Raw genomic sequence first — 14,039 nt, forward strand, 5'->3', positions numbered from 1 at the left:
TACCGCCGCTGCCGCCAGCCGCCACCCGCACGCCGCCCCTCTCGGTCAGGCGTTCCCGGGGCTCACTCCACCACGCGCTGCGCAGGGCCATGCAGGCACCGCCGGGTCCCACTGCTCCCGCCGTGCCTCGCTCCGCCACCGACACTGCAGCTCGGGTGGCTCCGCCCGCGCGCGGGAACTGCCTCGCTGCTGCTCGCAGAGCGCTCGGTGCACGTGGCCTGGGCCGCACGGTCCCTGCGCCAGGCTTCCCTTCGCCAGGACACAGCTGACATTGCTCAACAGTCTCGGTAACGAAATAATATTCATGAAAATATTCTTCCATCGGCATATATTTTGACTCCAATATTAACTGTGTCCAAACAGTTTTCCAAAAGCCCTTGGTAAGAATTAAATCCCAAGAAACATAGAAAAAGTTCTTAAACAACCGTGCCAGGAAGTGTTTCAGTTCTTTTTGAGCTTGAATCAAGCTAAAATTTACAAATTGTTGTTCAAGAATCATTTTAAGTTTAAGATAAACGTCCATATGCGGCTCTGAGAGCCAAGAGTCTTCCCACGGTTCCTCCATAGTTTAGATATGGAATAGCAAAGCAAAACCAAGAAGAGGAATCCAAAGTTTCCAGGGTTTACTCACACAAATCAGTCGCTTAGGGATCGGGGATCGTTCTGCTCTCCATTCTCCACCATTTGTTCCAGTGGGGATCCTGCAACACGCATATATCAAACCAGGAGTCCCGTGGAAAGGAAATATATATGGACAGACAGATTCTTCATAGCTGTTTCAGAGAGATGTTTATTCCTCCAGCCGCATGGCCAGAGCTCTGCCGAGGAACTGTTCCAGTCACGGGACCAAGGGTCCTTCTGCCCGCGCAGGGAACACAAACCAACCAATGGGAACGAGGCTGAGCAGGGGCAGGGAAACCCCGTGTCTGTCCCCTCAGGGCCCCTCTCCCAGGGCTACACGGCAGGGGGAAGGGACCCCCAACACCACCCCTTTCAGGAATCAGAGCCAACACCTCAGATATTCCCTCTTTCCTGACCCAAAATCTTAGTCTTCTACCCAACGTCTTGTGACTTGAGAAGTAGGCAAAAATGACAGGAAAATTCCAGAAAGCTACATCCTGCCTTTGAAGACCCTTCCACTGCTCTAACTGGGAGAGGAGTTTATGGCAGACAGAAGAAGAACTGCAAAAGTTCTGCTACCAACTGCTGCCTCTAAAAAAGAAGCTCTGAGGAACTGCTCAGAACAATCTCAGATTTCCTTGGATAGAAACTGTCTAACAGAACTGCTGTGAAGAGGCAAAAGACTTGTCCCTTCACACTTGGAAGAGGCACCTGGAAAGAGGTTCCTCCTGAAATTTTCCTAAGGACTTTTCCAACTTGAAGATGGAAAACTGGACTCTAAACATGAATATAGGATTATTAACAGAGAAAGAGCTGTCAGCTCACCAAAATAAAGACTTCAAAGGTGTGCTTGCATTCTAGTGATGGGTGAGGAATAGAGAACCCAACATGTGCTAGCTAAATGGAGTAGTGAGGACTCCATGGGAGCGGCTACACTTCAGCCAATGGCCTTAAATCCAAATATTTATTCTGGATGTCCTCTCTCTGTCCTAACAATTCATGGCAGCAACTGCAAAAATAGTTTGAGCACCATAGTTGTTTACTTGCAGAATGCATTGGATACTGTCTTAGAGGAACATTAATTTCATAAATTTCAGTGCACAACAGAAGGGAATAAAATAATGAATAGAAGTCTGCCTATGAGCTGAGCTTACGTAGTTATTCAAAGAAAAGAGTTCCAATACCTAAAAGCAGCAACTGACAGCAAGAAAGACCTGCCAAGGGGAAGAAAAAACACACACGTGGCAGTCACCTCGTACTTGTAACATGAAAGCAGATGCTCCAGCTCAGAGACAAGAAGGTAGACAGGAATTAAGTGGTACTTTTAACTTTAAGGTAAAAACATCTTAATTCCAGTCACTTGTGAGTCAGCAGTGAGCATAACCTCCAAGAATAATCTGTATTTCAGTCCAGCCATATAATACCATAAAATGGTTGCTGAGGACTTTTGCCAACTGTGGCACAAGAGACCCAAACCTTTCCAACAGGACATTAGCTCTCTACAAATGCCACAGCTGTGTAAATTCCTTTCAGCAATCCTACTGGGATATACTTCAGTGAGACCTGAAGTACAGCTGCAAATTTTCAGTGTTAGAGTTTGACCCTTTTTCATTTCAAGACTACCCTGGAAAGAGACCATTTCCCACCCACATCAGACATCCATGGCGGAGGTAAGACATTTTCATCATAACATCAACAGAATCCACTTCACACTAGAGAGATCAGGGAAATGGATCCCTCAGCATGTATTTTGATGCTACATTTATTATGCATTTATCTTCAAAACATAAATTTACCATGACGACTTTGGTATCTCAGTCAAAACAAATTTCAACATATCTTCAATACATTAAGAAAATTAAGGATGATTAGGATAATGATCTGAAAAGCAACATTTTACACTTGTTATTGACAGATATCAAAACTAAAGACTCAGTTTGTAATTTCTGAAACAGAAGTCTCTTTGCATGGCCCTAAACTTACAGTTGGCTTTTTGAAAACTACTTACGTCCTAAGCAAACTGCCCTTGTCATTAAAAAAGCCCAGCCACAAATAAATTTCAGATCATTTTTTTCACTACAAAAGCAAACTATAAAGTGACACTTACTTCTCATTCAATCATCTTAAGTCTGGGTGTTAAGACTTTCCAAATAGCTTCTAAAACCCCAACAATTCTTCCTAATTAAATTTTGAATTTAAACATGATCTTTAAAAGAATACTACAAAAACATACAAACAATTTTTTTCCCCTTGGAATAGAGAGTGTAACAATTAGCTGAATGTGCATCCTTGATACGCAGGGCAGCACATTCATCAAAGGCATAACTGACAACAATACTTAGAAGAATAGCCATTAGTAAAAAATATAAAAGCTCAGAGGGATAAAGCCACTGATTAGGTGCTCTTAAAGTATTAAATGAAGATTCACAAACAAAGTCTTCCCTGTTTCGGTATAAAAATAACTGCATGTTGCAGTAGAAAATGGATGCGTTAAAAAAACAAAAAAGGAAAAACCCCAGATTTTATGTCACACTCACAAACATTAGATATAGAAGTCTTCTTAGCATGACCTGTCTGTAAGACTATTCTGTGCTAACTTTAATAAATCTCCACAAACCAGCACACAAGTATAAATTAGTCTGCATTCTAGAACCCTGTTTCATTAAAAAAAGAAAAACAGACCATGATTTGAAAATTCTTATGTCTTCAACAAAAAAAAGCAGTCTTATTTCATCAACAATCAAGAGTCATTGAAACTATCATGAAAATTATCTCTATACTAAATTACTAATTTCTAATTAGATCTTCATTTACTACTTTGCAGTGTCATAAGTTTAGACATTTTAATACAGTGATTTACACCAGAAAAACACCTAATTAAGAGATGAGGAAAAAGAAAATTTAAAGATACATACGACCACTCAGACTCCAACTGCTCTTTGTAGACTCTCAGGATGTGAAGAGTCACAGCCAAGTTCCCAGGATCCAGCATTTCTCTCACTCGCTCTGAATTCAGGCAGGTGAACAGGACCATGCAGCAATAGGTGACAATTTTCTCATCGCTGTATGTCAGGCACGTCCTTCAAGAGAAAATATGGAGTTAAGGGCAAGTTAAAACTGGCCGTGGAAAAACACACTAGTGGCACTGAGCTTGCTGAGTTGTCCTTTGCTGTCTTTCAGAGAACCACGAGTTTCTCACTGCCTAAGATGGATAAAAGTCACCTGCATGGAAAAATATCCAACTCATAAATGAAGGTCAAACTTCACAGGAAGTTTACAAAATTATTGCTAAATTGGAACTGCTTTTCTTATCGTAAGGTCTTCCTACATCGGGTGCTAACAAGTGGGCTCCAAAAACCCACTGAGAATGATTATCAAATTGAATGAAAGTGCCTTTGTCACCAGCTCACTATGAAGAACCTGGCTGAACACATCAACAATATTGTCATGTGTCTGCACAAAACAGTCTATGTAATACTTCCTTACACGTATGTCATCAAATCCCCAGGAAGATATTCTGGTGAGGCTAGGAGGGGGACAGAAGGATTAAAAGAGATGAAGATTAAGAAACTTTTGTAGGTTACATTTGATCCACCAGTACTGACAGATCTGCACAGCAGCAACATGAGAAAAGAAAATGCTGTGTTCTCGGAAATGAGTGTAACTACTTGAAAACATGTCTGAAATAAAGCTTATGTTTGAAGCTCGTCATTCAAAATAGTTTTCTTCCAGTCTCTGTTAAATTAAATCAATTTACTGTTAGTTTAGAACAAGCAGGTTTTTAAAGGTTCTGACTCCTGCGGTTGACTAACAAAAAACATGTACAGGATATGGTCTCAACCAGCCCATTCTCACCAAAGTTATTTTTCAGAGCTTCACGGTGCTAGCAAAGGCACAACCAGTATGTACAAAAGATTTGAATACAACCACGGAAATGACACTAGAAAAAAAACCCGCATCCATGCTTACAAGAAGAGATCTGGGAAAGCACACTTCCAAATGCTATTCTGGGAATCTCCATTTCCTGCTGCAATGTTTCCAAGAAACTGGAGACTACAACGAAGAGCTGAAAGAAATCCAGAAAATATATTAACAAGAATTCAAAGCAACACTAATGAATTTCACAAAAACTACCTACTTCAATATTCCAGATACACACTGCAGAATCCATCTCCAGGAAGCTTTAGGTTATGTAACTTCACTGCTACTGTACACAAATATTTGCATTTTCTCTTCTAATGCAAATAATTTTACTAAGTCTTTTAGAATTACACCCAAGACTTGTCTGAGTATTACACACTGGCTACTAGTGATTACAAGAACTAATTGACAGGTCCTTGCTCCTCACATTATATTCTAGTTAGCTAGACAAATCATTATAGAATTTTATGATGTGCTCAATATCTTCTACTTTCTATCCCAGAAAAATGAAAGCCAGCTCTCCAAATAGCTCTGCCTCCATTTTTGACAATTTAATATAGCTGATTTCTGCTCTTACTCCAAAGGATTTATTTCAGCCTCCTCTCAACACAGATTTAAAATACAAGAAGATGATATTTCACCACACAAGTTAATATCCTAGAGCAGCCAAAAGGTGTAAATTAATAAAAAACAATAGCATGAACCCGAAGACTTCACAAAATTAAAACACTTTTTTGTCCTTATCAACAGTTCTGAATAGCCTGGCCCTTATTAATAAGTTGGCAAAGAAACCTGAAATTGAATGTTAAAATTCAGTGCAACAGATAGTACAAACAACAGCCTAATACACATGGAGGCAGCCGGTACTGCCAGGTTCTGCAAATCTAAAATTAGGTCTCTTGCAAAGGTGCTGTGCTGCTGTGCCAGCTGGCAGCCAGATTTCCTACAGAGAAAATGTATGGGCATATGTCCTCTAGGGAACAACAAGAAAGCAACTCTAAAAGGTGGTCACTTGGGCTTAGGGAAAAGTAACTTTTTTTTTGCCATATATATCTCTATATCTATAAATCTATTTAAGCCCAAAATATGTATGTATTTTCCATAATGCATCTTGAATCATATTCTCCTCTAGTTCTTAAGATCTCTGTTCTCTCCCCCTGCACATCTGCACTGGTTTATTATTTTCTGCTCATCACCGTGCTTCCGCTTTTCCCACCCATCTGGTTCCCATTCTGCTGACTCAGGAGTTTCTGAAGGACAGCAAGCATGGGCATGCCAGCAGACATTTTATGGAAATACTTCCCTGCTAGAAAAAAAGCACAAGGCTGTAAATGCTAGGAACAGGTATTATTTCCCTTGGTGAATTGCTTACCTGTACAGCAGTAAGAAAGGTCTCCCAAAGAGACATCAAGTTGGTTGACTATATTCTAATCTTTCCCTGAAATTCGCTTGACTTTGTTCAGCTATCAATTACACCTTGGTTGTTAAAAATTAGCCTGTCCAAAAAGTTCTACAGACCAAGGAAAAAAGTTCAAGATCTTGTAAAGTTACCATTCTTACTGTAACAAAGAGGAAATGCCATGAACACGTTTACAGTACAGTAATAAATAGCTACGAATTCTCCATTAATCACACAGTAGACTCAATATTTGTGAGAGCAACCAACGCTGCCCTTGTCCAATAGTGATGTCCTGAACAAGTAAGGAAGATACAGGAAAAGGTGACAATTCTATGGATGCACCCATGGAAAAAAACCGGTTTCATCACTAAGTGCTTGTTCTTAACCAGTAAGAGTTAACATTTTCTTTCAATTAGAGGACACAAATCAATATATGGGCAAGTGGATAATCTGTAACACAAAAGCTATTGCATGTATTCCCAACTAAGGAGAGAATGAGGATGTCTTGATAATGCAACATTTTGCCATACAAGTAATCTCACATGATGAGTCTCAGCAATTCATTTCTGTTCATAGAATCACATCTCCTGAGCACCTGAGGCAGCTGAGCAAAGCCCAGTGTCCAGGTCACACACCACATCCAGCCATCACCGATAGAAAGGCATAGATGAAGAGGCACGAACGGTGTGAAAAGCCATCGCACCACACCTAGAGTAGCTCATCACAGCACGTTCTCTGAACGACAGCACAGCAGCACCTGTATGGTTGTGTTTAAAAAACCCAAACATCTCCCCCAGAACTCCACAGGGGGTGGCTGTGGAATACACAAATGTCTCGTGCAGTGCTTCTCTCCAAAAATGACTCCAGGTAAAATGTACTAGCCTAGCACCAAGCTACCAAGGGAATTTTGATACAAGCACTGCAAATCCATACTAAGGTATTTGTACTTTAAAAAAGAAACTCCCCAAAAATCCAACTAGAGCCGTTAATTCACAGCGAGGTATGTGTATGTTAAAAAATGCAGACACTACAATAAAAGGGAAGTATTGCATTTTGAACTATGGAAGTCTTCACTTAGCATTCAATTTCCACATTTTTCTTTTTTGTTTTACCTCTATTGGACTTGAATGATGCCACTTATGATTGAAGTATGCTTGGAAATCTGTACAATACAGATACTGCTTTTCTCATCTCTAAGAATTTCTTCATCATAAAATCACAGAACCCTACAATTACTAAGCTTGGAAAAGATCTGTAAGATCATAAAGTCCAACCATCAACCCAGCACCATCATGTTTACCACTAAACCATGTTCTCAAGTACCACATCCACACCTTTTGTGAACACTTCCAGGGATGGTGACTCCACTGCATCCCTGAGCAGCCCGTTCCAATGTTTGCCCACCCTTTCCATGAAGACATTTTCCCTGATATCTAATCTGAATTTCCCCGGCACAATTTGAGGCAATTTCCCTCCACGGCCTTTCCACGTCCTTACAACTAAAGCAAGAAAATGTAGAAGCTGATGAAGACAGACTTCCATTTTGCAATTGAATCATAAGCCATGTGCTTTCTGAAAAGGGGGCAGGGAAAAGGAAAACAAAAAAGAGGGGAAAATAAAACACAAGACAATTTCACTTTGTAAATGTACAAACCTTCACAAAGCTAAAAATAATTGTCTTAAACAATTCTGTAGCTATCAGCATGCCTAAATTCTACTTCAAAAAAAGGTTACTCAGTATGTGGTCAAGAGGACTATTTTTAACCTGATGGTCAACCACCGTGAAATTGCATGTACTAAGATGTAACTTCTGATACACAGATTAACCCTGGAGCTGAAGAGATTTCCCCTCACCAAGATTTCAATAGTTCCTGAAAAAGCTGGTATTCTATAGCAAATACACAGACTACATGCTGCTTTCACAACCAGTCTGCAACGTCTTAAGGAGACTTCTCTAGGTTCTACAAAATAACTTCTTTATACAACAGTGCAAAGGGTACAAGCAGAAACACCAACTCTTTACCTAATGAATTCTGGTACCGAAATGTTTGTCTACATGTAAACTGAACATTTCGTCGCTCATGACCACCCATGACAAAGGTGAGGCAGACGAAACTCGATGGCCCTGTATGTGGATGCTTTAAATTCACTCACGGCTCCCTTTGTTCCTTTCAGGGCTTTATTTTTACAGAACGACTGAGCCAGGCTCTAGTGCATGCTTTTCACTTAATTATTATATTGACATTATCTCATTTAACAATTACATTGTATGGTCTAAAGGACCACAGCTGCTCATCTGATCCCACCTCCCTGCTCCAACAAGGCCATCCCAGAGCACACAGCATAAGATTGCATCCAGATGGGTCTGGAATATTTCCAGTGAGGAGACTTCACACCCTCTCTGGACAATCTGTTCAGGGCTCTGGCACTGCCCAGGGAAGAAGTTCTGCCTCGTGTCCAGGTGGAACTTCCTGGGCATCAGTTCCTGCCCCTTCCTCTTGTGCCATGGCTGGGCCCCATGGAGCAGAGCCTGATCCCTGCTCTGAGCCCTCCCTGCAGACAGGAACAGACAGGGATGAGGGCCCCTCTTGTGGGGAGAGATAAGATAGAATTTGGTTGCGGGCTGTGGGATGTGCCTGCAGAGGCACATGGCAGCACAAAGGAGCACATGGCGGCACAGAGAAGCTTGTCTCCACCAGACCCTGGGAGGAGGAGGTGGCACACGGCAGACCCCTATGGAGAGGAGCCTGCTGGCAGCTGACAGACGGGTGAACAGCGCATGATCACCCCATGGAAGGACATTTAGAAAGTGTGTTGCTGATGTGGCAACATGGGATAGGTCATGTAGTGAGGATTGCCATATAAGGAAACACTGTGCCTTAGAAAAGTGTATAAAACCAGCTCATTCCTTTGAATAAACGATTCAGATTCCCTGCTGCTCTGGGTCTGTGACTCAATCGCTACACCCTCTCAGCTGTGTCTCCTCCTGAGGCTGGACAGGCCCAGCTTCCTCAGCCTTTCCTTGTAAGAGATGCTCCAGTCCCCACAAAGACTTCATGTCACACAGTGCCATTTGCAGAATGAGATTGTGTACGAGATGAAAATTAAAATCCCTGGAGTTCTGAGGACAAGACTTTACGCATTAGGATTTAAAATTCAATACCTTGTTTCCTTCTGTTCCGCATGGTTAGAACAGGAGCCCACAAACGTGCTCAACAATCTCTTCAAAAAACCTTGACAGCACATGTACAGGCTTCAAACAGTCCTAAGAGATGTCCATTCTTTTTATTTGGGTCAGACAACACAGTGATAGTTTTGAGTACAAGCCTCTGCCTTTATTGGAGTTATAAAACAAACAGAGATATAAAATAGATCCAACCAAAGCACATACAAAGCTGTACATCTCTTGTCAGACTGCAAACATAAAGCTTACAAACTTGTATCTCTCTTAATGGTCTAACCAGTAATATGCAGGAAAAACAGAGCTGGAGTGCCCCCTCTGCACTGGAGCAGACACAAAGCCTAACAAGTCCTGGGACCACGTCCCAGGCTCCTGAGAGCCTGCACACTTTTAGAGTTGCCTGCAAGCTTTGCAAATCCAAACTGTGGGCTGTGAGCCATCAGGGAGAGCAGCTCTGGCTGTTTGTAAACAACGGCAGAATGCTTTGTGATAGACTGCCAGTCCTGGAAAAATAAAACCTCCAACTCAGCATAAGGTGTAGACCTCTGTTAGTATAAAAACTGAGTTTCCACCACTACCATCCGGTCATTGACTTGTTTCCTTGTGGCTGCAAGTTAAAGCAACTTCCAGTCATAGAGTTATTTGCCTCTTCACCACCATGAATCATACCACAAATACTGATGAAAATGTATTTTCCTTGGAAAACAATCTGTCTAGACTACTGAAATTGAATGTACAATACATATATGGGTTCTGTCATTTAACGTTATTAAAATAGTACTTAGTATTTTATTGCTGTAAATAAAATTAATGTCTAGCTACCTATTATATTTCCACCTTGGTCTTACTGCACTTGCTGCAGTGCAGACTAGTAACCCATTTTTACCATCTGTGGAATACCAAGAATGTTGTGTTTAGTAAGTTTCTGCTCCCCCTCCCCTCCATCTCCTCCACTTCAGAAACAAAGTCATGCTCTTAATTTTTTTTTTTCTTTCCCTTCAGAAGTGCCAACTCTAATTTTAACAGAACATTACGTGCACTGATTGGACAACCCTTGTGTTCTTCGAAGATAAATGTCTAGGCAAAATATCAACACTTTGTTCTGACTTAAAAGGAGAATTTGACTTAAAGGCAAGTAAAATTCTTGCCATGCTATTAAAAATGTGGAGTTACAAATAAATTAGAAGGGAGCTGGAAGAAACCATCAGACCACACATCAAACTAGCCTCTGATGCAAATTAAGTTCCAACGAGGTCTCGTAACGGGAGATTCAAGAAAAACTTACTTGTGCATTTACTAGGAAAAGACTCAGTTTGACAGACCTTTGACGAGATCAGGTTCAAGCCAACTCTGATTCGTACAGTGCTAATAAGGCTTATCAAATATAGTATTAGAACCATTTTCTTTATCTCCTGTTATTTTAATTGCATCATTTAATTTTTACAAAGTAAACATAAATGAGGCTTGCGCTCATTTCTTTAACAAATTATCTATTAAAATCTAAAGGCATGTGAAACGGGCCTCCTGTTACATCCCTACAAGTAGCGAAAACACATGCCTGAGATTTCTCTCCTATGTGAAGTAAAACACTTTTAAGTGCTTGCAGACCTGGGAACTGCCTTTATTAGCTTCCTGCAAACATTAGGATGTAAAATCTTGTCCTTGAATCAGCCCAAAAGCTGAGCCTAAATCTAATGCAATGTCTCTTTAAAGATCCTGCTGCAGTGAAATGAGCAAGTTTGAAGTACTGGGGAGTCTCAAACTGGGCTTAAACCATGCCAGGAAACCAAGAAAAATAAGGAGGACTTGACCACCCACTATGCATTATTACTGGTGTCTGACTGCGAGACACACTCCTCCTACATGATACCTTGTACAGGTCTGAAAAAAAAAAAAGAAGAAAATTATTAACATGTAAAGTACTAACCAAGACTATGAACAAATTTCTCCAATTACTTTTGATAGCATGCTGTTTGATTTAACCCAAAATTTCCACTGAAGTGCTTATATTTTCCCTCAAAAAAGCTGAATCATCTTTTTCTGTAAGTCTGTGGAAAGAGTACCAGACTTCCCCCCACTTCCTTGTACCATTTATATTCTGTATCTGGCTAATAAATGGACCACAGTCCTTTTGGAACACAGAATTACAAGAAACTTACACTTTACTTGCATATCCACATTAATGTACAGCAACAGTTTTATCATCAACCTTTTTTTGGGCATTACCATTTTACCATTTAGCTTTATACCTGTAAAGGCAGTTTACCTCTTCTCATTGCCATGTCTTTTTGTACCACACGTGGTATATACCCAGAGGATGGAAGAAAGGGGAAAAACTTGATGTCTCTCACAAACTTACCTCCACAAATCCCACGTAACTTGGCAATATTCCCTAAAACTCTCAACAAAAGCAAAGGAGAGACACATTTCTCTCGAAGCCCAAAGCTGCTAGCAAAAAAGGATGCTGCAGGATAGGAAATACAAGTCTTGTAGCTTTTTGTCTGGAAAGCCATGGTTAGACAACTCCCGCTTTTCCACCAGAGGAGAGTCTGGAAGCTGTGCCACAGCAGTGATAATCAAACGGTTGAGAGCATGACATGATGAACTCCTACATAATTATAACCACTTGGATTTTTATCCCAATAGGCAACAGATGCCTCCCATTGTTCCCTCTGCCCAGATCTTCCTCTAGCTTCTTTCCATCCCCCTGCCATCTTCACTTTCCCTGGAGGAAAAACTGTAGACCCCTTGGGCCTCTGTGGGAGGCTCTTTAGAAGGGATTCTTCCTCTGAGCACATGTGAAAAAAGTTAAGCTTCTTCTCCCTGCATTAAATTTATGATGCTCTGTCTTTAGGAAGCTCTCTGCAGTTAAAAGGTTTGTTTGCCCCATTCTTCCCACCTTTATCTTGAGATCCTAATGTCCCTGCTGCAAAAAACATGGCAACCATCTTAAATCTAGAGATGTTTCTGCAAGGTTTGATTCACATATATTTGTGTAGAATGGAAACCTGCCTCATTATGAATCTTGCTGACATTATTCACTGGGGTAGTGTAGGGGACACTAAAGAGCAAGCAAGGAAGGAAAGGACTTACAGAACACTGTATTTAGAGATCCACAGAAATACAGGCATTACTGTTCATTTCAAGCCTCAACCAAAGTAACCAGAAACCATTCTAATTAAATAGACATCAGCAAACTCCTATTTCCTTTGTGCTCCAAGTGGATATCAGTCCACATTATAAAACCACTATGCATGCGGCATAAATCAGCAACATCTTGGCAGGCTATGCTAGAAAGCTTCCCAATTGCAGGAGCAGGACAAAAACAAACCAGCTCTACACACTGTCTAGAAGCTGTACCAGCAACAAGACCAGGGGAGCCCACAGGGCAGCCCACTGACCTACTAATTGTTCTGACTTAGGGATATTTCCTCAGGTTACTCTCTCTCCTAGAAGGAGCAAAATTATTTAAACTGACACTGAGACAGTCACTGCCTCTGCCTCCCAGTACAGCAATCAAAACATCTTTCCATGAGTGCCATGAGAAGGACAGTTTTGATCATCAATACAAGAAGTATCAAACTGCTGGAAAGCACCAGCTTTTTAATCACTATTTCAAAGTCTGCTTCCAATGCCACCTATGCCATCAGTACCTGACAGGCAAACCTCATTCGGCAGGATCTGGTCTGTAATTCAAATTGTACCTCCACAACTTGCTGCAATAAAACACTTTTATACTCATATATGCACAGGCCATAAAATAATTCAGCACAGCTTAAACAGAGACTATTTACAAGGGCCTGGCCTGACAGGATGAGGGGGAATGGCTTCCCACTGCCAGAAGGCAGGGTTAGATGAGATATTAGGGAGAAATTGTTCCCTGCACAGGTTGCCCAGAGAAGCTGTGGCTGCCTCAGCCCTGGAAGTGTCCAAGGCCAGGCTGAATGGGGCTTGGAGCAACCTGGTAAAGTGGAACCATGGCAAGGGGTTGAACAAGATGATCTTTAATGTCCCTTCCAACCCAGGCCATTCTGTGATTCTAAATCAGACCTTTACTGCAGAAGCAACAAGACTCAAGGAGAGAATCAAGCCCACAGTAGGAAAAAAAAACCCACTACCACAAATCACTGCATTCCAACAGTAGAACATTTAGACCAGAGTCAGGAAAAGATTTTAAAATGAGAGGAGAGTCTTCCATGGGACTAGTAAGGGATAAAGACAGCAAACTGGAGCTTATTATATGTGGACACAAGAGCCTACAACTACAGTTGCCTGTAATACTGAAGATCCAAGCCCTGCTGGAAGTTGGAAGCCCCACCCCCTCTTCCATTTTCTTTTTGCCATTAAGATAAGAAAGTGTTGTATTTAAGTAGAATCCCTGGTCCTACAATGGATCCTACAATGCCCTTCTTCAGTGGATTTAAACTCTCTCAAATCCCACTCCACTCCAAGTGTTATAAACTGACAAAAGAAATTAAGGCCTGTGTCAAGTTCCCATATTTATACCAGAAGTCATAGCCAACACTACACAGACACGTCAGGTTGAAAACACTGGTAACACTGGCATTTACTCAAAATCTCAGTTCCTGCTGTTTCACACAAATATACACAAATACCCCACACCTGCAGGGCACAGGGAACTGTGGCTGTACGCACTGCACAAGATCCAAAGTGTGGGACTCCCAGGGAACGGGGAGCTAATCACTGCAGGCAGGGCCAGTACTACATGCACAAGAGCTAAAGAGAATTCTGTATTTGCTAACTCAGGACAACTCATCAGTCTGAGTGCTCTTGGTCCAGATTTGGCTCTTTTCCTTCTGTAGACAGCTGGAAGCAGTGTAAAGGTTGGCTCCCTATTTTGGAGTTTCTGCAAAAAGGCCAAATCACAAAGCCTTGGAACAATGACCCGAACCAAGA

General features: G+C 41.4%; 1 protein-coding gene across 3 annotated transcripts in view; it reads right to left on the minus strand.

Moving 5' to 3' along the window:
• Positions 1-14,039, minus strand: part of ATXN10 (ataxin 10) — a 98,057-nt gene that overhangs the window by 70,012 nt on the left and 14,006 nt on the right. For all 3 annotated transcript variants that reach the window (XM_017730554.1, XM_017730553.1, XM_017730555.1), the window contains exons 4-5: positions 4,591-4,687; positions 3,537-3,701 (exon numbers count right to left, since the gene is read on the minus strand). In XM_017730554.1, the coding sequence (XP_017586043.1) occupies positions 3,537-3,701; positions 4,591-4,687 (262 nt within the window). The remainder of the gene's footprint in view (positions 1-3,536; positions 3,702-4,590; positions 4,688-14,039) is intronic.

This window comes from Corvus brachyrhynchos, unplaced genomic scaffold (assembly GCF_000691975.1).
Source record: "Corvus brachyrhynchos isolate BGI_N302 unplaced genomic scaffold, ASM69197v1 scaffold523, whole genome shotgun sequence".
In the NCBI taxonomy this organism is placed as follows: domain Eukaryota; kingdom Metazoa; phylum Chordata; class Aves; order Passeriformes; family Corvidae; genus Corvus; species Corvus brachyrhynchos.